Genomic DNA, 24490 nt, shown 5'->3' on the forward strand with positions numbered 1-24490 from the left:
GCTACACAAATTAGAGGCCTGCAGTCGCCATGATGCAGCTACCTGTGATTTCAAAAGCATCAAAGATCCACTGGATGAAGCTCTACGTCAACGCTTCATTTGCTCCGTGAACAATGAAGCAATGCTCAAAGCCTTGTTCAAGCTCAAGGATAATGAGCTCATCTTCACCAAGGCTGTCGAGGTCGCTGTCAAGACAGAAGACGCAGCTAAAGTGGCCAAAGAGACTGTCTACGGGACAAAGTCCAAACCAGTCCACAAAATCAGGAAGGACTCATCCAAAGGATCATCTAGGAAGTCTCCAGACACATTCAAGAACTCCGGTACAGATTCACCAACAAGGCCAATGTGCTATCGCTGTGGCAAGGATCACAAGGCTTCAGAGTATCTAAACAAAGGCACTAAGTGCAATTTTTGCAATATCATCAGACATTTTGAGAGTGTCTGTCGCAAGAAGCTTTACCAGAACAAAAAGACATCAAGCACCAAGATCATCTGACCAGTGGCAATCAACCCAGAACTTAACATCCATTTGGTTACATCCAAGTTAGAAGTACCCGTCACTATCCAGAAGCAGCAGTTCAGTATGGAACTCAACACTGGCAGCCCAGGGAATTTCATCTCTGTGCCAGTCTGGCAGCAACTTGGAAAGCCAAAACTGACTGATGTTACATACCGCTACAAGTCAACAACTAATCATGAGCTACCAGTGATTGGGACGTTCACTGCAGTTACAGAAAATCCAGTAACTGGAATCAATGCAGACATCGATTATACAGCTACCAAGATATCAGATCTCAACATTCTGGGAAAACATGCTATCTATATGCTAGGAATCAGTCTGGATTCAGCTCTGCAATCAGCCCTGGTTATTAAATCTGTCAAATTGAAGCCAGTTTGGGGAACATCGCAAGTTCCAGATATGTTGCAGGTCTCATCTGCTGATTCAGACACGGCACTTCAACAGGAGTGCCAGAAGCTATGCGATGAATTTCCAGATCTCTTCAAACCAGAACTGGGATACCGTAAGGATTTCAAACTGGAGGTGAAATTCAAGCCCAATGCAACGCCAATCTTTTGCAAACCACACCCAGTTCCATTTGCAATGAAGGCATTGCCAAAGGAGTCAGGAAGCCGATACAGTTCAACGACTACGGCACACCTGTGGTTCCATATCGCAAGGCAAGTCTACCAGGCCAGCTAAGATTCGAGTCTGTGGGGACTACTCTACTGGTGTCATTGACCAGTTAGAAATGCATCGGCAACCTATTCCTCTCCCAGAGGTACTCATGCAGAAGCTGGGTGGAGGATATGGCTACACAAAGATAGACCTAGTGGATGCTTACAACCAGATCAAGCTGACACCCCAGAGTCAAAGAAGACTAGCTCTCAGTACACACAGTGGAGTACTACTGCAGCAAAGACTCCTGTTCGGTATTAAGTCAGCACCTGGTTACTTCCAGGAGATCATGGAGAAACTCACACTAGATCTGCCAGGCATTGTGGTCTATCTGGATGACATACTGGTGAGTGGAAAAGACGTGGTTGATCATCTCAACAACCTCTGTGGTTTACTTGCCCGGCTCAACAACAGAGGAACTACGGTCAAATCCACAAGGAAACTCTGTCTACCATGTCTACCATGTTTGGCTTGTGCAAATTCTATCAGTACCTTTATGGTCAACACTTCACGCTTGCTACGGATCACAATCCTCTAATCGCACTGTTTGGACCAAAGAAAGGTACACCATTGCTGGCAGCCAATCGTCTCTTGAGATGAGCTCTCTGGCTACACCAGTTTGACTACACCATCCAGTATCGCCAGATGTCAGACCATAGAAATGCTGGCGCACTCAGTCATCTGCCTGCAGGTGAGGACAAGATCTTCGATGGGGAGGAGAGTGATGATGACACCGACATGGTGTGTGCAATAAGAACACTAAGTCTGCAAATTAGGCCACTCGACAGCAATCTCATCGTCAAAGCGTTGGAGAAAGAGCCAGTCATCACCATAGTCAAGCGCTATGTACCTTGTTTCCCATGTAACAATAAGAAATATACTCAAAACCGGGATTAATCTTTTTAGTCACATTGCACTACTATTATTCTGAACACTACTGTATATATATATATTCATGCAATCCCACTCAAAAATGTTAAAAAGAAAAATATAAACTGTCAACATGACAGTAAAACTCTGCCTGTCTGACTGGATTAACGGTACAGTGTGTCATTTTTTGAAGAGGAGCAAATGTTATGTCCATCAAACATTAATGTGTTTTTAAACTTTTCAATGTTATTTATTTTATTAACTTAGACAGAAACATGCAAAAAGAAATATGATGTTATAGCATATGTGTCATTTTTTTTGTCTATTATTCTTGCTTTCAATGCATCTAAAACCAGTCAAACTGACTCGTAACGCACGGCGCCTCGGGTGATAACTGCCAAGAGCACTACTATACTAAACATTTCTGGGGAGAACCCTGATCTGTTTACAGATAAGCTAGAACATGCTTATTTCTTGATTAGGCTAGACTGTTCTGGAGCTTTCTTGCATGTTCTGTAATGTTGCACTTAGTACTGTGCTTAAAAGATTGTAAAATGCGTTTTTTCGACCTCGCAAAGCACCACAAAAGTCCAGACAGAAGGGATAAATGGCTGGCTGCTATCAGCCAAGTAATGGATGGTCATGGGAATTGCTAGTTGGCATCGTTTCTGGTCAGAACTACTACGGTGTCTGATCATCTTTGAACCTCTGACTTTTGTTCTTGATTAATGAAAACATTCTTGGCAAATGTTTTCGCTTTCGTCATTCTTGCGCCGGTCCAAGAATTTCACCTCTAGTGGCACAATACCAATGCCCCCGGCCGTCCATCTTAATCATCACCCCAGTTCAGAGAAAGAAAACCCACAAGTCCTATTCCATTATTCCTATCCGGGGTATTCAGGCAACCGGGCCTGCTTTCAACATTCTAATTTTTTCAAAGTAAACGCGTCGGACCCCGCAGGACACTCAGCATTGACGGGGTGCCGATAGGCTTTTTAACTGCAGCAGCTTTAACTTTAACTGCAGCAACTTTTGCACAGCTATCAAGGCTCTCCACAGGCCTTTGCAAATAAACAGCGGTAAAGACGACTACGAGGGCTGTCAATAAAGTATAGGTCCTTTTAATTTTTTTCAAAAACTATATGGATTTCATTCATATGTTTTTACGTCAGACATGCTTGAACCCTTGTGCGCATGCGTGAGTTTTTCCACGCCTGTCGGTGACGTCATTCGCCTGTGAGCACTCCTTGTGGGAGGAGTCGTCCAGCCCCTCGTCGGAATTCCTTTGTCTGAGAAGTTGCTGAGACACTGGCACGTTGTTTGATCAAAATTTTTTCTAAACCTGTGAGACACATTGAAGTGGACACGGTTCGAAAAATTAAGCTGGTTTTCAGTGAAAATTTTAACGGCTGATGAGAGATTTTGAGGTGATACTGTCGCTTTAAGGACTTCCCACGGTGCGAGACATCGCGCAGCGCTCTCAGGCGCTGTCGTCAGCCTGTTTCAAGCTGAAAACCTCCACATTTCAGGCTCTATTGATCCAGGACGTCGTGAGAGAACAGAGAAGTTTCAGAAGAAGTCGGTTTCAGCATTTTATCCGGATATTCCACTGTTAAAGGAGATTTTTTTATGAAAGACGTGCGGACGGGTCCGCGCGTCGGGACGCAGCCGCCGCGGTGCGGCAGCACAGGAAGAACACCTCCGTGTTGATAACCATTTGTAAAATCCAGGCGGCTTTTGATGGCTTTCAGTGGAGTGAGTATATGAGAAATTGTTTAACAGCTGGACATGTTCCAACTTGTCCTTAAGGCTGCCAACGGAGGTGTTTTTCCTGTGGCGGAGCGTTGCGGCGGCTGCGAGCCGATGCTGCAATCCGTCTGCACGTCTTTCATTAAAAAAATCTCCTTTAACAGTGGAATATCCGGATAAAATGCTGAAACCGACTTCTTCTGAAACTTCTCTGTTCTCTCACGACGTCCTGGATCAACAGAGCCTGAAATGTGGAGGTTTTCAGCTTGAAACAGGCTGACGACGGCGCCTGAGAGCGCTGCGCGACATCTCGCACCGTGGGAAGTCCTTAAAGCGACAGTATCACCTCAAAATCTCTCATCAGCCGTTAAAATTTTCACTGAAAACCAGCTTAATTTTTCGAACCGTGTCCACTTCGATGTGTCTCACAGGTTTAGAAAAAATTTTGATCAAACAAAGCCCCAGTCTCTCAGCAACTTCTCAGACAATGGAATTCCGACGAGGGGCTGGACGACTCCTCCCACAAGGAGTGCTCACAGGCGAATGACGTCACCGACAGGCGTGGAAAAACTCACGCATGTGCACGAGGGTTCAAGCATGTCTGACGTAAAAACATATGAATGAAATCCATATAGTTTTTGAAAAAAATAAAAAGGACCTATACTTTATTGACAGCCCTCCTATATCAACAATGGTCGTGAGTGCGCGTACAGTTTGTTTTCAGCGGCGATCCAAAATGGCAGCGTAAGTGACGTAGGCCCGACCATACCTATTGCTTTGCCAGTGCCGGCGTACAGTATTTACCCTGCCTTCTGTTTGTCTGTCTGCTCTGGCTTACAGTTTGCACACTTGCACGTTTTGCAAAATCAATATTGCTACTGGTGTTGTCACGGCACATTTTCTCATGCAGGACTAATAACATCTTATCTTGTCGTATCTCTTGTGTTGTATGTTTTACTGTTGAGTGTCTCATGTGGTAAGGTGACTCATATCTCTTTTTCCATAGTGTCTCGTGTCTTGTATCTTTTATTGTATCTTTTCTTTCTTCTATCTTCTTATCTTTTTATTTTATTGTAGTTCACCAGGCAGAACCCAAAGGGCTTTTGAGGACCCATTTAACCTGAAGTACTGCTGAACATCTTTGTATTCACACCCTTCCTGTCCCAACTCAGCAGTTATCAATATGTATCAATGGCAGCACGGTGGCTCAGTGGTTAGCACTGTTGCCTCACCCCAAGAAGGTTTGGTGAATTGGAAACTTTATAATTGCTCAGGGCTCCCTTGAAAAAGAGATCATCTCAATGGAACTAACTTGGTTAAATAAAGGTAAAATTAAATCAATATCTCCTTTTCTGTTTAAGTTTGAGTTTTTGTACTTACAGAGCTTGCACAGAGCCACACGAGGCATGAATTTCTGAATGAAAGTCCACGTCCTTGTCTTCTTGCTTCTGCTGAAACTACGAGTGTCAAAGGAAACCTGAAGACAAGTAAATGATATTTTCGCAGGTTCAGTGTGAATAAATACTGCAGTAAACATGTTTTTTTTAAATGTAAGAACACACACTGAGTATTTTCAGATTAAATTCACTCACTCACCTTTCCTGAAGAGAAAGTCTCATAATTTGTGCCAAAGCTGTACATGACTGAGGAGAAGTGAACCCTCCCTGCAGGTGTCCTCTCAGCAGATCTGGATTCTGGAAGTGCATGTGCTTCCTCAGGCTTTGCAGAAATATTTTCCCACACCAGCTCCAGAGTCACCCACACTGAACAAATCAGATTAGTCTTCAGCACACCTCATTTCTCTCAATGTCCATTATGCATCTGACGTGAAAGCTTTTTTTTTTTTGGTTTGTTTTTAAGTATTAAAAAAGCCTTGGAAACTGAGAACATTAGTCTGAATCACGACAGATGATATTCACTGTAAGATTATATATTTAGATAATAAATTTAATTCAACTATTTCTGCAACTGGTAAATTTTATCATTTAAAATATATTAAATAAAACGTGTGTGTGTGTGTGTGTGTATTCATACAAAAATTAAGAATGAATTAACACAAATCCATTAAAACCCAACTACAATCAAAATTAAATTTTTATTTTTAAAATTTTAATTTTTAATTTAATTCTTTTTTTTTTTAATTTGCTAGTATTTTTATATTATGATTTTTGGGCTTTAATGGCCCTTGATTGTCAGTTACACTTATGTTTTTTTAATATACTTTACCCATTTTTTTTCGCACATATTTTACGTTTTTTTATATGTATAAAACGCCGTTTTTGAGATGACGTCACCACGTAGGAAGTAAACATATCAGTCATCAGCACAACCGGATTCACGAGTTTTTTTTTTTTTTAATTTCCTAACACTTTGTGAAGTTTAAATATATACATTGTCTCCATAAATGTAGAGTTAAATCAGCGAAATGGTTCCACGGCAGGACATTTTACACGATGCTGACGATATATGATCGATCTGAGGTTAGTCGCCGATCACTACCAAACTCTCGCTAAAACCTGTCCAGTGTTTGATTAATACGCTTATTAGCAGAAGACCAGAGGTTGCAGAACACAACCGACGATTTTCCCAAATCAACAATATATTCTACCCATTTCGGCTCATGTTTGATACACTGAATGCCATTTATTTCGCCAATATGTCGACTTAAAAGATTAGAAATTTAGCTCGTGAATGCGGAGATAGCAGTGTGAGCCGAATCATAAAGGCTCATATTTTGTATAAAATACGCGGTTCATCTGTCGTGCTAAGCCAAATGTTCCGAAATGATGCTTAAATCTTAAATCTGTTCATGGACCCGTGAAATTTAGAGTGAACTGGCTCGTAAAGTGTGACATTTCTGAACGGTGTTTGGTGTTTTTCTCTCGCTGTGACGGTTAGCATGTTGACATGAGCGCAGGCGAATAAATAACCATAATAATGTGATTATTTGATTCGAACGTTGGTAGTCAGACCTCGCCAGGCAGTGAGCACAGTTTGATTAAAACATCTGCCCATATGTCACCAGTTCATGCATGTGAATCAATAGAGCTGGTATTTTAAAGTCATTCTTGTGATCAACCTGAGGAGAACAGAGAGTGCGTATGTCAAAGATGAACAATGATAGAATATGTCTAAAAGAGATCCAGATAATGAAATTCACTTAAAGGTGTAATGTCGTTTCAATTTCTAAAAACATTTAATTCATTTGAAGGAGGTTTTTTTTTGGTGCCACAATGGTTTTGATCCTTAGAGTTCAAACAATGAGTTCACAATCTTGTATCTGCAATATGAAATTTTGCTTCTCTGGAAACAGTTTAATATTTTGACCCACATGTGCTAAAATGCAGCAAAAGTATGAAATGACACAACTTCTCTTGTGACTTCATGAATGGAGGAGACACGGTGGATTTATAGTTTGCCCTGATGCCTCACAGCTAGAAGGTCCCAGGTTTTCCTCAGACCTGGTCTAGTTGAAGGGACAATTCCTGAAAGATGACTTCTATGCACACTTTTGAGTAGATTTAGTTTTACTTTTTGGGGTGCCCAAGCCTTTACCCAACTAAAGATAAAATAAAAAGAACAGTACAAAAAACACACATAAAAGCATAATAAGAGCATCCAAATAGAATAAAAATAGACAAAAAAAAAAAAAAAATGTCAAGCAATTATGTGCAAAAAGCTGCCCTGAACAAGTATGTTTTTAACTTAGCTAACAGAGGCAAACTATTAATGGACCTCAGTTCAGGAGGTAATGCATTCCACAACTTAGGACCTGCTACTGCAAAAGAACGGTCACCCCATTGTTTGAACCTGGACCTGGGAACCTCCAGAAAGTTTTGGTCAGCAAACCGAAGTGCTCTGACAGGGTTGTGTGTTTTTAACAGGTCACATAAATAAGAAGGTGCAATGCCATTTACAGCTTTAAAAACAAACATTAACAGTTTAAAATCAACTCTAAAATGGACTGGAAGCCAGTAAAGTACAGGAGTGATGTGGCTGTGCTTCCTGGTGTTGGTCAACAGGCGAGCAGCAGCATTCTGGACCAGTTGGAGTCGGTTTAGGGAGCCTAGAGTGATACCAACATAGAGTGCATTGCAATAGTCAATCCGGGAGCTGATAAAAGTATGCATAGCCTTTCAAGGTCCTTTTGGCTTAGAAAGGGTTTGTCTTTTGCCAAGAGTTTCAGCTGGAAAAAAACTGGCTCTTACCACACTGTCAATTTGTTTCTCAAATTTTAAACAGTCGTCAAACAGCACACCAAGGTTCCTTACCACAGCCCTACAATAAGGAGCCTGGGAGCCTAGATCTGGGTCAGAGTTAGTTTTAGCTCCAAACAGAATACACTCTGTTTTGGCTTCATTAAGGTGCAGAAAATTCTGAGCCAGCCAGTCCTTAATATCCTTAAAAGAGTTATGTATGGAGTCCAAAGCACTTGTATTATTAGGCACAACTGGCATATAAATCTGAAGGTCATCATCATAAAAATGAAACTGAAGATTGCATTTAGTGATGACTGAACTCAGTGGAAGCATGTACAAAGAGAACAAAAGCGGTCCAAGGATACTGCCCTGGGGCACACCAGTGGTCAGAGGAACTGTGGCGGAGGAGAGGTCATTAACCATCACCCTGAAAGTCCTGTTGGACAAATAAGACTGAAACCACTCCAGGACAGTCCCCCGGAGGCCAACCTGCTGGGACAGACCTTTCCTGGAATAGTGTCCAATGAGCAGTAACTAGGTTTAATGCTCTGGACAACCTCAGTGAGAAGTGTCAGAGTAACCGGCTCAAAACTATTAAAACAGCAGATGGTTCAGGTAGAGTGTAAAGGCTATTAAAAACCATGTTACAGTTTAAAATATTCTGTCTGACAGTGGACAGAAACTCAAATTCACTGCTACAGAATGACAAATATTCCATATATCAAAACTCAAATGGTTCCAAATGGAACTGTATGACCAAGTTCAATGTTTTAGACTAATAAATGTTACATTGTTTCACTGTTCTCATTTTCACAGAGAAGGTATTGCTGTATTTTGCTTTCATTTTTTACATTGTTGAGACATAGCCATTCAAGTTTTTCTTCATAACTTTTTTCTATTAAAGGTAGAAAAATTATTTGAACTGCGAAATAGTTTGGGTATTGTCTGCCTTCTGGTGGTTATAAACATTAAAATCTCACAAACAAACTTGTTTAGTTGTGTACCATTTAATAAGAAGGTCAGTAAGTGGAAGCATTTTTTGGAGCACTGTATGATGCCAAAACTACTACAACCAACATCAATAGGTAGAGGATGGTATCCTCCACACCAGCACTTGCCCAATATGCAAACTGCAGACAGTCCTGGGGTGTGAGGAAGCAGAGGAAGAGCCGCTCCAACCTCTTCATCAGGTGTGAAGTGAGTGCCACTGGTCAGAAGTCATTCAGCTTGCTGGGCCGGTTCTTCTTAGGAACTGGAACGATGCATGATGGTGGGCACTCTGTAGGCTAAGGTTGAAGATACGTTGTTGCGGTTCGCCATGTTCAATCGCGCAGGTCTTCAGTAGTAGGGGACACACCTTGTCTGGGCCTGCAGCTTTCCTGGGATGAAGCATCCTCAGCTGTCCTATTACCTGGTCCACAGTAAGAAGAAGAATAGTGTCTTATCATGCTGGGTTAAAAGTCAAGGAGTAGAAATGGGTTTAAAGATAAGTTTTAAAAGTGGACAGTGAGTGAGCTTCTCTGTTGTGGCGTAGAAGCTCATTCCAAATAATGGGGACAGCAACAGAGAAGGCTTGGTCCTCTCTGAGCTTCTGCTTCAGCCTCGGCACCTACAGGAGCAGCTGATCAGCTGACCTGAGGCACCTCCAGGAGCGTAAGGGTGGAGTATCTCAGGGAGGTAAGGTGGGGTGAGACCATTAAGAGCTTTAAATCAGAATCAGAATATATTTTATTTGCCAAGTATCCACAGAATACAAGGAATTTGACTTCAGTTTGAGCTGCACTCTCTCTGTACGACATGTATAAATATACACTAAACACTGAATAATTAACAATAAAAAATGTGCAAATGAAATGTGCAACAAGAGAAAAGAAAAAAGGATGTGTGAAACAGAAAAACAGTCTGAAGTTAAGTTGTACATGAGGTATATGAATGAGTGAGTTTTAGTCAGGTTAAGTTCATCAGTCGGATGGCCTGTGGAAAGAAACTGTTCCTGTGTCTGGTTGTTCTGATGTACAGAGCTCTGTGTCATCAACCAGAGGGGAGGAGTTTAAACAGTGTGTGTCCAGGGTGTGAGGGGTCTGCAGAGATGTCAGGAGCAGGAAGCGAGGTCCTGGATGGAGGGCAGGCTGGCTCCGATGACTTTTGTCTGCAGACCTGACAGTTGGTTGAAGTCTGTGCCTGTCATGTTTGGAGGCAGAGGGAAACTAAACAGAGATGCATGGGACAGACTGGATGATGGATGTGTAAAAGGTGATGAGAAGTTCCTGGGGCAGGTTGAACTACCTGAGCTGTCTGAGGAAGTACATCCTCTGCTGTGCCTTTTTCCTGATGGAGTCTATGTGGGAGCTCCACTCCCAGGAGATGGTGGATCCCAGGAACTGGAAAGTCTCCACAGTAGGCACAGTGCTGTTAAGGATGGAGGGGGGGAGTGATGGTGAGTTCTTTGTGAAGTCTACTATCATCTCCACAGTCTTAAGTGGGTTCAGTTCCAGGTCGTTCTTGACCACACCAGAGGACCAGCTATTCCACCTCCTGTCTGTTTGCAGCCTCATCATCATCCTGGATGAGTCCAATGATGGTGGTATCATCCACAAACTTTTAACAGGGTTTAACAGTGGTTCCCTGAGGTGCAATTGTTGTGTAGAGGGAGAAGAGCAGTGGGGAGTGCACACACGCCTGAGGGGTGCCAGTGCTGATTGTAAGTGTGCTGGATGTGATGCTCCCCAGCCTCACTTGCTGTGTCCTGTCCGTCGGGAAGTTGGAGATCCACTGACAGGTTGGACTCAGCACAGAGAGGTTGGAGAGCTTTTTGTGGAGAATGATGACGATGCTGAACAAGCTGAAGTCCACAAACAGGATCCTCACGTACGTCTCTGCTGTGTCCAGGTGCTGCAGGATGTAATGCAGACCCATGTTGACTGCATCCTTAACTGTAGCTATGATAAAAATTACAGACCTCTCCATTCTTTGTAGGAGGGAAAACTTGCAAAATCAACAGTGGATCAAATACTTATTTGCTTCACTGGATATGTGTGTGTTTGTGTGTGTATGACATTTTGATTGCACAGATTCACAGCTGGGCTTTTTCACAGTCAGGGTGCACAAGTATGTGTCACTGGCACCAAAAAAATCAAAGTGGTTGCTTTGGGTACTGGGTACTTAAATGCTCAAAGTTTCAGACCTGTCAGATGTTTGCATGTATGAGCTCACAGATCTGCTATACTTTCCGGAGAGGACTTTTTTTGACTAATGTAATTGTTGTGTAAATTATACAGACTAAGATTAGTGCAATCTATCCATATACTGTCTCCTAAAAACAGTTGATGGTAAGGATGTACTCAGAGTATACAACTGCTATCATGTTTCTGCATTCTCAAATTGTGATAGGCAGTTCCATGTGACTCGCGTTATGTTTTTAGGCTACTTTCCATGGTTTGTCTCTTAGTATCCGGTACACTTGGAGGTTTTAAGAATCCAAATGTTGCACGCAAGAACCCATTCCTGCAAGGTATTGAATGATATCACCAAAGCTGAAAATACTCAACAACTAGGATTTTAATTGTATTTAATTAACATGTGACTCGCGTTACACAAAAAGGAAAATGAAGAAACCTTACTTTAACACGTCAAATTCTCCTCAAACTATAAATGATGGGAGTGGATCAATACGTGCCATTTGTTGACAGATAAAATGGTTGCAAAAATGCATAGAAAGTGATTAGATTTTTTTTTTAACATAGATAGATAGGCAGGGTGTTACATAATTTGTGTGACTTGAGTTACGTTTTTCCAGTGTAACGTGAGTACTTGCTACATTGGTTATTTTATTTATACAAAAGCTCTGTATGTAATTGTCTGTAATGAGTGTGAGTAGTTTGACCAATCACACAAGCTGATGACATGTTTTCAACCAAAAATGATCATATCAGTTCACACATTATCCCTTTTCCTTCAATTCAATACTACCATAGGATTTGATAATATAAAACCTGTTCCTTGCAAAATAGTAATTGTAGTATTTCAGGAAGCCCTACTTCAGATGAATACAATCCCAATCAGTTGCACAGCTGGTCACTGCACCACCTATACCATCGACAGGGCCTTTACCGTGTGATGTGGCGAAAAAAAATTCCATGTAATTTCAATGCCATGCTTTTCTTGCAGTGGTGCCAAAGCAGCAAGAATGAATCTGTTTTTAAACTGTGAGGTGGGGCCATCTGACCAAATTGATACATTTTTCACAGTTTTTGGAACTTTTTCCAGAATGCAATCAGTGTCTGCCACCACAGTATCTTTGGAATGAGTCAGATTATCCAATGCCAATACAATAGGGTGGAGGATATTTCAGGCTGACTTGCGCCTGCTGCCAATGGGCACCCTGAATCTTATTTTGAAAGAGGCAGGTATAATTCTCAGAGAAATCCACCTGCAGCAGGGCTTCAGATTCAGAGTGCTCAGTAGAGTGCTCAGTATCCCTTTCTTGGTTGTAAAATTCAGCCTGTTTATGTCTGGCAAAACAGTGCTCCATGAACTTTGGAATCATGCTGCAAATGTGGTCCCTCAGGTCATCAGGGGTACCTTCCTCAATCAGTTTGCTTTTTTTCCATCACAGTCATTTTTCCACACTGTCCAAGTCACTTGAGTAGTTTCCTGGAAGTCACACGAGTTCGTAAATCCTTTACCATCACAGCAGGTTTCATGATTATAATTGAGGAGAAAAGTTTGTGTCACCCTCCTTTGCACAAAAAAGAATGAAAAAACATTGCTGGTCTGTGCTGGACAGTGTTTCTCAACGCGGGACGGTATTTAGTATGACCCCATGCAGCAGGAAGTGTCTAGAAATTCAGTTCACACACATTGGCATTGTACTAAATAGCCCTTTGTTTCTCCGGATTTCCTTTCTTTTTTATTTAATCTTTGTTCACGTATCCTTTAAGGTATTAGATGAAGTTTCCCCTGTGAAAATTTAATAGAACTTACCTTATTGTCGTGGATGATGGTGGATATGAAATCTTTTGTTTTTGCCTGATGAGCATGTGGTTTCACAAACATACAGGAAGTGAAATGGATTATGGGAAAAACAACAGCACTGGTTTCTTTTATAAGTCACTGGAACTAATTTGAAGGCTGCCCACATTAGAAATGACAGAAGTAAACCAATACGCTACAGTAAAAAATAATGTGACTCACGTGACTCACGTGACAATGTGACTCACGTTACCCTATCCCATTTTTGTCTCGTGTTATGTGTGACTTGCGTTACAGACATTCATTGCCTTATTTTGCACCAGAGTAACACAGGACTGACCTGTTTTTGGTATGATTGTCTTTGGTAAAGTCAAGGGAAGCAGATTTATCAGTAGCAGTTTTATTGTGTAAAGTCCCGCTCACACGGCGAATGCTGAATGAAGGATAAAAATCACGAAGTCCCAAATCGTCGAGAAAAAGTGGACGAATGAGCCGGCACTTACCCCATCACTGTAAAGCCCGTGAGTGCAAAGCGCATAAAAGAACGAAACAAAACCGAAACTAACAAAAGAAAAACAAAGCATACGGAGACCTTGACGCTTTAAACAAAATCAAAACTAAACATTCATGATGACGTGACTTGACAGCGGGTATCAGACCGAGCGCTAGCCTGTGATCAAGTCTGCAGCCAGCCTGTGCCCTCCACAGCACCTGCAGCTGCGAGAACTGGTTGTCTTAACAACATGTTTGTCTTCACGGCTGCAACGTGCATGTGCACATGTATGTTCTATCTAGAGACAGCTGCAACGTGCGTAAATAGTTAAAGTAGTTGATAAAACGTTCTTACCGCTATTGTTTCGGTACGAAAACGTCGCTTTTCGTCCCACACATGGACGAGTCACGTTCAACTCATCGGATCTTTAGTCATTGATCTGTTCGGACATCGTCAATGTTCGTGCAAGATGTCGGACTTGGGAGGTTGGACAAAGTTGGACTATAATCAAACAGAACACTGATGGTACAGGAACTACACAAATGATGAGAAACCGTCAAGACAGAAAGCAAAACAGAATACAGAAGAATTGAGGGTGTCATCAGAATTCGTTTGCATTTTTCAACAGTTTGAAAATTCTGAGGAAGTGCCAGCTACAGGAACGAAGCTGGACGATGGTTAAACGATGTCTCTGAAAGTCAACGTCAGTCCAGATTTCTTGTTTTGTTTTGGCTTTGGTGTCCTTCGTTAGTGCTGTGTGACCGGGACTTATGGCCCAGTCACACGGCACACGACGATTCCTGAACGAAGGGAAAAAGTAATGGCCCAGTCACACGGCACTTAACGAAGGGTGACGAAGCCCTGACAAGAAATCTGGACCTTCGTTGACTGTTGTTGGCATCGTTTAACCTTGGCGCAGCCTCGTTCCTGCAGCGGGCGCTTCATCAGGATTTTTAAACTGTTGAAAATTTTGAATGAAGGGCAACGAAAACCTAAATTCATCTGTGTCTCGTTTTGCTGTCGTTCGTGATGTTTTTTAATCGTTTGTGTAGTTTTTTGTAACGTTATTGTTTAATTTGACTTTGTTGGAGCAGCTGAACGTTTTCACACAGCGCAGAAGCCAGTTTGTGAGCGCTGAGGCTGCTGCTGCGTTCATGTACATCGGAAATTACAGGGCAAACTCAGCCTGCTTGCTTGGATTTTTTTGATCTCTGTGTGTGTGTGTGGGGGGGGGGGGGGGCAGCTTCAATGGGCTCAGGCACCTTACATAGGCCAAAATTAATATTTTGTGTGGATATAATTAATTATTTTGCTTCAAGCAACTGTTGAATTTGAAACAACAAAAAAGTTGTATAATTTCCGACGGTACTTGAATGCAGTATCAGCGGCAGCAGGAGCTCCTGCGTGCGCTTGTTATTTTTATTAAATATAACAATATGAGTGTAGGAATGATAATCCAGTCCTTCTGTACATGTGGTAACAGGTAGATGAATCAAAATGATGATATAAAGAGCTGTTCTGGAAGGAAGAATTCACGTTGTGGATCAGTGATCAGCTGGTGGAATAACCACACGTGAGTCAGTGCGCGCGTTCACACGCACTGATTAATTTACTGTTCTGATATATTCAGACATCTTTACACTTATATTTATATTTATTCTCCCTTTTAACAGTTTTCTGTTATAAATAAATATATATGGCTTAGAACATAATACTATGATACAGCAGTGACCATGGCACACTTTTTTTTTTTTTTTTTTTTAATTGGAGGAAGACGGAGCGCGCAGCATGTCAACAGACAGTGTGGATTCTGATAATGATGGACATGATCCCTCTTTTGTTCTGGACGAGGAACCAGAGCAGGTGGTCCACCGACGTGCACACAGATCTCCACAGATTCTGTTTGCAGTTTCTCTAGGACTCAGGTGCTATGAGCTCCGTCCCAGTGCCGAGTCCTGGAACGCAGAGACGCAGACACACACTGCTCCAGCTGTAGCTCCAGGTGCATTTCGTCGAGATCGTGAGCTTCGGTTTTGTTAATTTCCTCTTTCGTCCCTTTTGCGCTCTTGCTTCGCAGACTGTTCGGTGATAAAAGCTCTTTCGTCCACCTTTTCTCAACGAATTGTGACGTTATAGCCACATATTATGTGAAAAAAAATGTTGACATGAAGGACTAGTGAATTTATATTTATGCTGGAATGATGAAATGTGTGCAAATTAAGTTGTAGGAGTAAAAGGAACTAATTGCTGTCTGGACAAGTGGCAAAGGAGCTTTCTACATATGAAGCTTGAATGATGTGATTTTCATAAATGTCTACTGTGGCAATCAACTGCAGCTGTTTCCTGCAATTAAAACTTATATTCTGTCAAAAAATGCACAATCAATAGAGTCTCAGTTACAACAAAAAAATACACCATTTTCCCACTTGGCATGGAATTCCCCTGATGGGCTATAAGCATTTCTGGAGAGGACAGTTTTTGACAGAAGGAGAGTTACACCCAAATATTAAAGACATTTGAGCCAATCAGGTACACATCCTTTTGTGGCATCACAGATGGTGATTACCTCTTTCAAACCAAAAATATTATACAGAACACTTAGATAGGGAAATTAGTTCATTTAATGGTTACCTACTAAATAAATAATAGTTTTGGCAGCCCATTGAAATTAGGTATCATAGAAATAAGACAGATATTTTGATAAAAACTGGTATAATTAGAGTTCTGCTGGTAAACAAATGAGGATATCAAACCAAATGACCATTGCTGCTGATAGACCATCAGTAGTTATCCAGTAATTAATAATTTTCTATACTTTTCTGATATTATGATACTACGTATAATAATAGTCCTATAATATAATATTTTTACCCTGTCCCTCATACATAAGTTACTATATATGATAGCTACTTTTAATATAGGGCGGTCACTAGCCCTAAACACCAAGGTGATGGACTCTTACCCTAGTCCCTTAAACAAGGGTTTAAATATCATGATGGCTACGTATAAGAGGGGGCGGTCACTTGCCCGGCAAACCAAGGTGATGGACTCATACCCTAGTCCCTTAAAGAAGGGTATACCTCTTATTTCCAACTCGTCCTGTCCTTATGATGTTACATCCCCAAACCCTACCTTGGTAGGAAGGGATGTGACCGATGCTATACAGGACACTAGAGTTGGTAAATGTGGTAGTAGTAAATGTAAAACTTGCAAATACATAGTAGAAGGAAATAACTTCAGGAGTAACACCACAGGTAAAAAATACAAGGTTAGCTCACGTGAAACAAAAATGACATGCAACACAAAAAATATAATTTACTTGATTAGCTGCAAAAAATGTGGTATCCAATACGTTGGAGAAACTAGCCAAACCCTTAGGAGCAGAATGAACAACCATAGACAGAGGCTTAATAAAATGTGTAATTTATTTTTATACCAACACTTTTGCTCATATGGTCATAATGTAGATGACATAGAGGTTATGCCTATAGAGGAAGTATTTTTGGAAGAGGGTGAATGCTTTAGTTTAGCCTCTAAACGATTACAAAGGGAGGAATACTAGTACAGAAAACTAGCCACATTTTATCCGTATGGGCTTAATGACAATGTCAAAAAACTAGGTAATGTTTCTAAAAAAGATATGGAAAATATATCAGGTAAGCACAATAGACAACATGCAACTACAAAGATAGATTTAGAACTTAGATTAAAAGAACTAATTAACAACAATTACAATAGACCTGGGTTAGTACATGAACTTATCACATTAATTTTTTTGGTTCGAACGAAAACTTGGCATCCTAACAGCTTTAGCTAATATTATACTTTCAGAACAAAGATGACCTAACTATATTCTACTTGTCATAAAAGATTTAGCTAACTTTAGGTTAGGTTTACAAAAAATGGAAAAAACTACAATAACCAAAGATGATAATCTCTTTCTTGAAAATTCCTTTTCACAACAAAGGCATTGAAATGATCAAACTATCACAGATTCTACATAGCAAACCAATCCAAAAAACGATACCAAATTTATCAATGATAACCCCCCCCCCCCCCCCCCCCCCCCCCCCCCCCGTTATTAGCTATTCATATACTAAATCTATAGCTGGTAAAGTTTTTAATTTCAAACAAATCATAAAAAATTTAGACTTTGAATTAGGTACTACAAACCTTAGATGTGATTGCGACTTGTCTAATTTCAAATACGAGCCAACAGGACATATAATAACAGGTAATCTCAGAATAATTGAGAACAGGAAGCTTAGAAAATTACTTAGTAAAGGACCATCATTTAGAGAACAAAATATTAACTGGGACACAAACCTCATAATAGTTAAAAAAGCCATTAAGGATTACAAAAAATGTTGGGCTAAAAAAGAAAAAGTATATACTAGAACATTGGACGAATGGGAAGGTTGAGTATTAGAAACAGTTCAATTAAGATAGATAGACTTAGGAAAAAAGGAAAAATCCATATTAAAAAAACATGTACTGTCAGACAAGGTTTGCCTAGAATACCTAAATAACTTTCAAAGACATTTTGTTTTAGGTGGTGGCCAAGTGGTTAATGCGCTTGGTTTCAGTTCAGAAGGTTCTGGGTTCAAATCTCACCCGTGCCACATTTCTCCATGTAATTTGGAGTTGCGTCAGGAAGGGCATCCGGCGTAAAACCTGTGCCAAATCAACATGCAGATCCACCTTGGATTTGCTGTGGCGACCCCGAGTGCGAACAAGGGAGCAGCCGAAGGGACTTGCTTACCAGCAGATAAAGCCAGCAACAATATCCTAATAGTTTGCTAAAAATATTACTTAGATGTAGTTTTAAAGGAACTCAACACTAGTGATGGGACTAACCCACAAACATATCTTATTATAGTCACACAGAAGATATTGTTACAAAACACCAAGAATTTCTGACTAAATATAACATTAACATTACTAACGACATGAAACCATTACCATTTTTGTACTGGCTTCCAAAAATGCATAAAAATCCAATAGGTAGTATATTTATAGCGGCCTCTAATGCATGTACTACTAAACCATTATCCCAACTACTAACCTCTAGCCTTAAATTAATTACAAAACATTTCAAACAATACTGCGAAGACCATAGCTTGTAACACTGGAGTTAATTGCTTTTGGATTATCGATAATGCTACAGAGGTTTTAAATAAACTAAAAAAGTTAAACAAAACTAAAGTAGCTACACATTTTGATAGTTTTGATTTTTCCACCCTATATACTAACATCCGACATGACCAACTTATATATAGTATCAGTGAACTAGTCAGGGAAGCTTTTAGAATTAGAGGTTCTAAATATATCGTTATTAAAAATGATAGCACAGCATATTGGTCTAACACTACATCAACACGGCATCATAATATAACTGATGAAAATATGATTGAGCATATAGAATTCCTTCTAGACAATATCTATATAGAGGTTGGCAACAGAATTTTCAAACAAACAATAGGGATACCTATGGGAACAGATTGTGCTCCACTTTTAGCTAACCTTTTCCTTTTTTTCTAACAGACATCAAGAAATAATATCTAAGTTTGGGGTTCCCATTAAAAAACATGTAGAAGATGGAATTTCTTCTACATAGATTAGCTAACCATAACCTAACAAATAGGGTAGATAAAACCTATATTATATCTGAGCCTTTGTTTATACAGTTATACTGCTACAATTATAGCTTAGCCTATTAGCTATTAATTATCTAATAGGCTGCCTCACCCTCATTCACCTTATATATATATATATATATATATATATATATATATATATATATATAATGATGTGTAACGCTGGCAGCTGCAGGGTCAGTGATTAAAACGGCCGCCGTTTTTCTCTTTTCTGCAAATATATGTACTTATGTCTCCATATACATTTCTACATGCTTTACTTTTTCTTGTTCCCCCCTTTTGAATATTATTATATTTAAGCAAATATCGGAGGAGTAGGGTACAATTAGTTATACTCAACAGCTAACGTTAGCTTATCTAGCTGGCCTTAGCAACGTTCATCGTAGCTTACAAAATAGTTGGTTCCTTTGTGTTTGATAACAATCTTCTCCTGTGATGTCTTATCCTTCTTATGTCGTATTACTTATTATGTTATATATACCTTTTTCTTGAGCTGCTTGGGTGGGTAGGGAGAGTTCCCATGGGATAAAAAAGCTTTTTAACCTACCATCCCTGGTTCTCAAGACCAGGCACCTAAGTGGCTCTACTCTACTCTTTTCTACTCTCCTATTTTACTCCTCCTTTTTAGATATTTAGATATACCTTTGTATACTGGCATAGTTCCACCTTAGAATTGGAATATAATATATACAATATACCTTACTGAATTTTCATGTATGACAAACTAAACTTTATTGGTCATTTCCACCTTGTCATTAAACCAGACTTTATCTTTAAAATCCAGTTATGTACAGGGTGGGATATTGCACAAGTTGGAGAAGGGGGTATACTCTTCAGTGTTCATTATATAACGCCTGAGTGGATCCTTGTCATTTGATTGGTGTTTTGTATGTCACGTATGGTGGGCACAGTTCCGCTAATTAGCAAAGCTAACTTTTTTGTTAGCGGATTACCTTTTCAGCTAACTTCAGAAACCATCAGCGGACCAATTGGCTTCCAATAAATTTAGTTCTGATATGTTTAGACCGCTAACATTTTTTTTACATAGTTAGTAACAATGAAAAACATTTATAAACCCTGTTGGCACCTGTCTGCTATGTATTTTGCAGCAGCGAGGCAGCTGAGAGGAGCTGAGCTCAACTTGACCCTAGCAGAAGGAGTCTGGCTGCCACAAAAAGTCATTTCCCTTGACAGCATACAGTGGTCCAGCCGTGAAGCAGATGTCTTGAAAAGGAAAGCAGGTTTCACTTATGGTTTTGATTTAAAAATCAAACAAATCTGGATAGAATAACTACATTAATGTCAACTCTGTCATTTGTAGAAAGTGAAAATATAATGCATACCTTTTAATTTTAAAATATTGCACTAATTCTGAAGTTTTGAACATTTAGCACACACAGATGCCCAAAGGGATTATGGAAAACCTGAGTTGTTTCCCACTGCCATCCAGTAGATGGTCAAAATGCACAGAACACTGCCATCTTCTGGTGCCTGGTTATATCTCACGGTTGTGGAATCACAACTTAACAGTTGTTTCGGTTTTGCAAATTTCTTTTTTATTTTTAATAAAAAAATTTACATATTTTATAAAACAACATTTATTTGTAAACACCAACACATGTTACATTAACTTGTGTTGGTTTTTACATAGAATTAATGAGACAACCAATCACTGTGAGTGGAGGCCCAGTTTACCCATAATCCCTTTGGGCATCTGTGTGTGCTAAATGTTCAAAACGTCAGAATTAGTGCATTATTTTGAAGTTAAAAGATATGTGTTATATATATATTTGGAAGTACACAAAGTCAGGGCACAGTATCAAGGACTATGTCACAGTTTTGGACTCCTATTTAAAGTTTGTGTTGGACTGTTCAGCACCAGTGGAACACCAAAATGTAAGTCCGTTTACTGATGTTTATAAATTAATAAAATATCAAATGACAAGGATCTATTTTAGCCGTTATATAAAACAAATGATGAGTGTGTTTACATTCTTTCAATGGAACAAATATTTCACTTATGAAATATTTGTACCATTGAACTCATAAACCTTCATTATGTGCATATTTATTATTGCAACAGCACTTTGATATGTGCTGTTTTTCCAGTCTTGTCATGGCCTCTCTTCTGCCCTGCAGTAGTCTCTCTCTCTCTCTCTCTCTCTCTCTCTCTCTCTCTGCTGGCTCCTACTAGTATCACCTTTTTGTTCAGTTCTTCAGTTGGTTTGGTTTTACACTCAGTCATATTTACACATACATGCGCACGCACCCATGCACTGCATACATCTTACATATTGAAACATCACACCTCATTGTCTTCATCTTTGTTTAAAGTGAATTATTATTTACAATAAAATCCTTCTGATTGTCCTAAACCTTGTCTCCCCTTTTTCTTGTCGAGAGTCTTTGTCTTAGCTTTTATTGTCGTGTACCACGTGCCTCAGGGTAGTAGCTGAAACAGGTGATGTGCTGAGTAGGATGCTGGATCCTTCAGGATGCTGCAGGCTTTTATATTGCAGCAGGGCCTGTACAGCTCCATAAGGAGAGGAGACCACAGCCCATGATGTTCTGGGCTGTGTTGATGACCTTCTGGAGCGCTGTCTTTTCCTGAACTGTCCAGCTGGCAGACCACACTGGGCTGCAGTACGACAGTACATGTTTCTGTGTAGGCTCTCAGTTGTCCATGTGGTTTCCATAGTAGAGAAGCTTGAATCTTCAACTGGACTGGGTTGCTTGACACGAGGACGTTTCGCTTCAAATCGCAGAAGCTTCCTCAGCTAAAATTCTTGGTCTGGTAGTCTGACTTCTGTCTGAACCTTGTCGAGAAGAACAAACAGAAGCCACAAAAGCTTGAGTTTTAAACCTAACCTGACGCTTCCTACTGAGAGGCAGACTGCTATTGGCTAGTGATTAAACAATTGCTTTAATTAGCACCTATTGTGACTGATTCCATCTGCTCAAAGTGATATTAATCAGTAAAATCACCTGGTGGAGTCAGTGGCTGCAAAGAAAACCTGCACCCTCATGGCTCTTTCTGGAACAGGTTGCCTACCCCTGCTCTAACCGTTTAAAGTATTGAAGAGAAAATGCCACACAAATGTGTTGAACGTCCGGTTTACTGGCTTCTAACATTCTTAGTTGTTAGCTTGGTTAATAAAATGTTAAAAGATGAAATTACACTTACAATTTCTCCAAGCATAAAATGTCTTTGAAGTGCGTATTTTGCCCTAAAACAGTCTTGTCATATTTCAGTTAAAGGTAGTCCAGGTGTCTTTGAAGTTTGAACTAATCAGTAGTCTGCACTGGTTTTGTTTCTCGAGGTGTGACATCATTCCGGCTCGAGCATTAATGACATCTGTTGCTGAAGGTGTAAACCAGACGTGGCTTGCTGTGGCTCCATGGCTGAGGTGCTGGGGCAGAGGATCCTGTTCGGCTTTGGTGTTGTCCTGGCGTGGCTGGTGCTGTTCCACCTCTTCATGAACATCTGGCTGCTCTGTGTGTTCACCAGCCTGCTGGTGGTGTTCGGCGGGTGGCTCAGCTCCCAGGCTATGCTGGAGTCCAACACTTTGGTTCACTTGGAGAGGTTTATCACCTTGGAACAGGTAAATGAACTCTGTTTTCAATCCCCGTGTTGATTGAGTTATTTTTGGAAAGTGTAATAAACGTTCTAGTGGAAGTATCGACTTTTACAACCATATAAACCATCACTAAAGATTATACTTTTGTAAATATTGGAAAAGAATATATTGGGCTGTGACTGTTGTTTACAGTGATGCAGTTGATTTGATTAGGCTTCATCCTGGCAATGTTGTTTATGTGTTCCGGACACAATGCTAAACTGCATCTGGGACTGTAGGTGGTCCTCCGGCATGCCAGAACTTACAGACTTTGACTTAATGGACTATGCTGGATGTGAATCAGTGAATGCCCTGATGGCAGCACTTGAGAAGCTGAGCAAGGAACTGCAGTATCTGAGCTTCCGATTATCCTAGTTCAGGGCTAAGATCCAGGCTTTCAGTTCCTTCCTTGAAATAAGTTCTTTCTTGTCCCTTTTTGCTCAAGGTTGCCACAATGGATATGATATGGATCTGTATGTTGATTTAGCACAGGTTTTATGCTGGGTGAACTTCCTGGCGCAACTCCACATTACGTGACGAACGGGCACGGGTGGTATTGAACCGGGAACCCTCTCTTTCACTAACCACTTGGCCACCACGTTGAACATGTAGAGAGATTAACGAATTATTGCACTGACATTCATGTCTCTGAGAACTCCCTTTGAGGTTGAGCGATGCCTGTGAAGAGCTTATGGAGTCATGAGGTTGCTTAACAGTGCTATTTGCTGATGCCGATGTCTGCAGAAGTATGAAGATCAAAGTCTTTAAGGTCCTGGTGTATGGTTGTAAGACCAGTGTAAGTGTGAGTTCAGTGACCTGAAGTGATGACTGGGATGTCTTTGGTAAGTGGGTACCACTGGAATGACTTTGTGTAAATGAGCGTAATCCAGAAAGTTGGTGCCTCAGTGCTGAGGATCCCAGCAAATGGAAAAGGCCAAGGGGATTAGGGGACACCCATGTACTATATCACCTGACTGGAGGAAATGTACAACCCCAATTCCAGTGAAGTTAGGACATCATGTGAAATGTAAGTAAAAACAGAATACAATGATTTTCAAATCCTCTTCAACCTATATTCAATTGAATACACCACAAAGACAAGATATTTAATGTTCAAACTGATAAACTTTATTGTTTTTGTGCAGATATTTGCTCATTCTGAAATGGATGCCTGCAACACATTTCAAAAAAGCTGGGACAGTGGTATGTTTACCACTGTGTTATATCACCTTTCCTTCTAACAACACTCAATAAGAGTTTGGGAAATGAGGACACTAATTGTGAGTGTCATGATTGGGTATAAAAGGAGCATCCCCAGAAGGCTCAGTTATTTACAAGCAAAGATGGGGTGAGAATTACCACTTTGTGAACAACTGTGTGAAAAAATAGTCCAACAGTTTAAGAACAATGTTTCTCAATGTTCAGTTGCAAGGAATTTGGTGATTCCATCATCTACAGAGCATAGTATAATCAGAAGATTCAGAGAATCTGGAGAACTTTCTATATGTAAGTGGCAAGGCCGAAAACCAACATTGAATGCCCGTGACCTTCGATCCCTCAGGCAGCATTGCATTAAAAACAGACATCATTGTGTAAAGGATCTTCGCTACATCTACAAGTGCAAGTTAAAACTCTACCATGCAAAGCGAAAGACCTGCATCAACATCCAGAAACACTGCTGCCTTCTCTGGGCCCGAGCTCATTTGAAATGGACAGACATAAAGTGTAAAAGTGTGCTGTGGTCTGATGAGTCCACA

The 24490-nt window shown here is 40.4% G+C and overlaps 1 protein-coding gene across 1 annotated transcript in view; it reads left to right on the forward strand.

Annotated features, from left to right (window-relative positions):
• The first annotated feature begins 6085 nt into the window (after nt 1–6085).
• snx19b (sorting nexin 19b) overlaps nt 6086–24490 on the forward strand; it is a 109903-nt gene continuing 91498 nt past the window's right edge. The window contains exons 1-2 of the mRNA XM_034169070.1: nt 6086–6276; nt 22437–22718. Of these exons, the coding sequence (XP_034024961.1) occupies nt 22515–22718 (204 nt within the window). The 5' untranslated portion in view covers nt 6086–6276; nt 22437–22514. The remainder of the gene's footprint in view (nt 6277–22436; nt 22719–24490) is intronic.

Source organism: Thalassophryne amazonica, chromosome 4 (assembly GCF_902500255.1).
Source record: "Thalassophryne amazonica chromosome 4, fThaAma1.1, whole genome shotgun sequence".
Lineage (NCBI taxonomy): Eukaryota > Metazoa > Chordata > Actinopteri > Batrachoidiformes > Batrachoididae > Thalassophryne > Thalassophryne amazonica.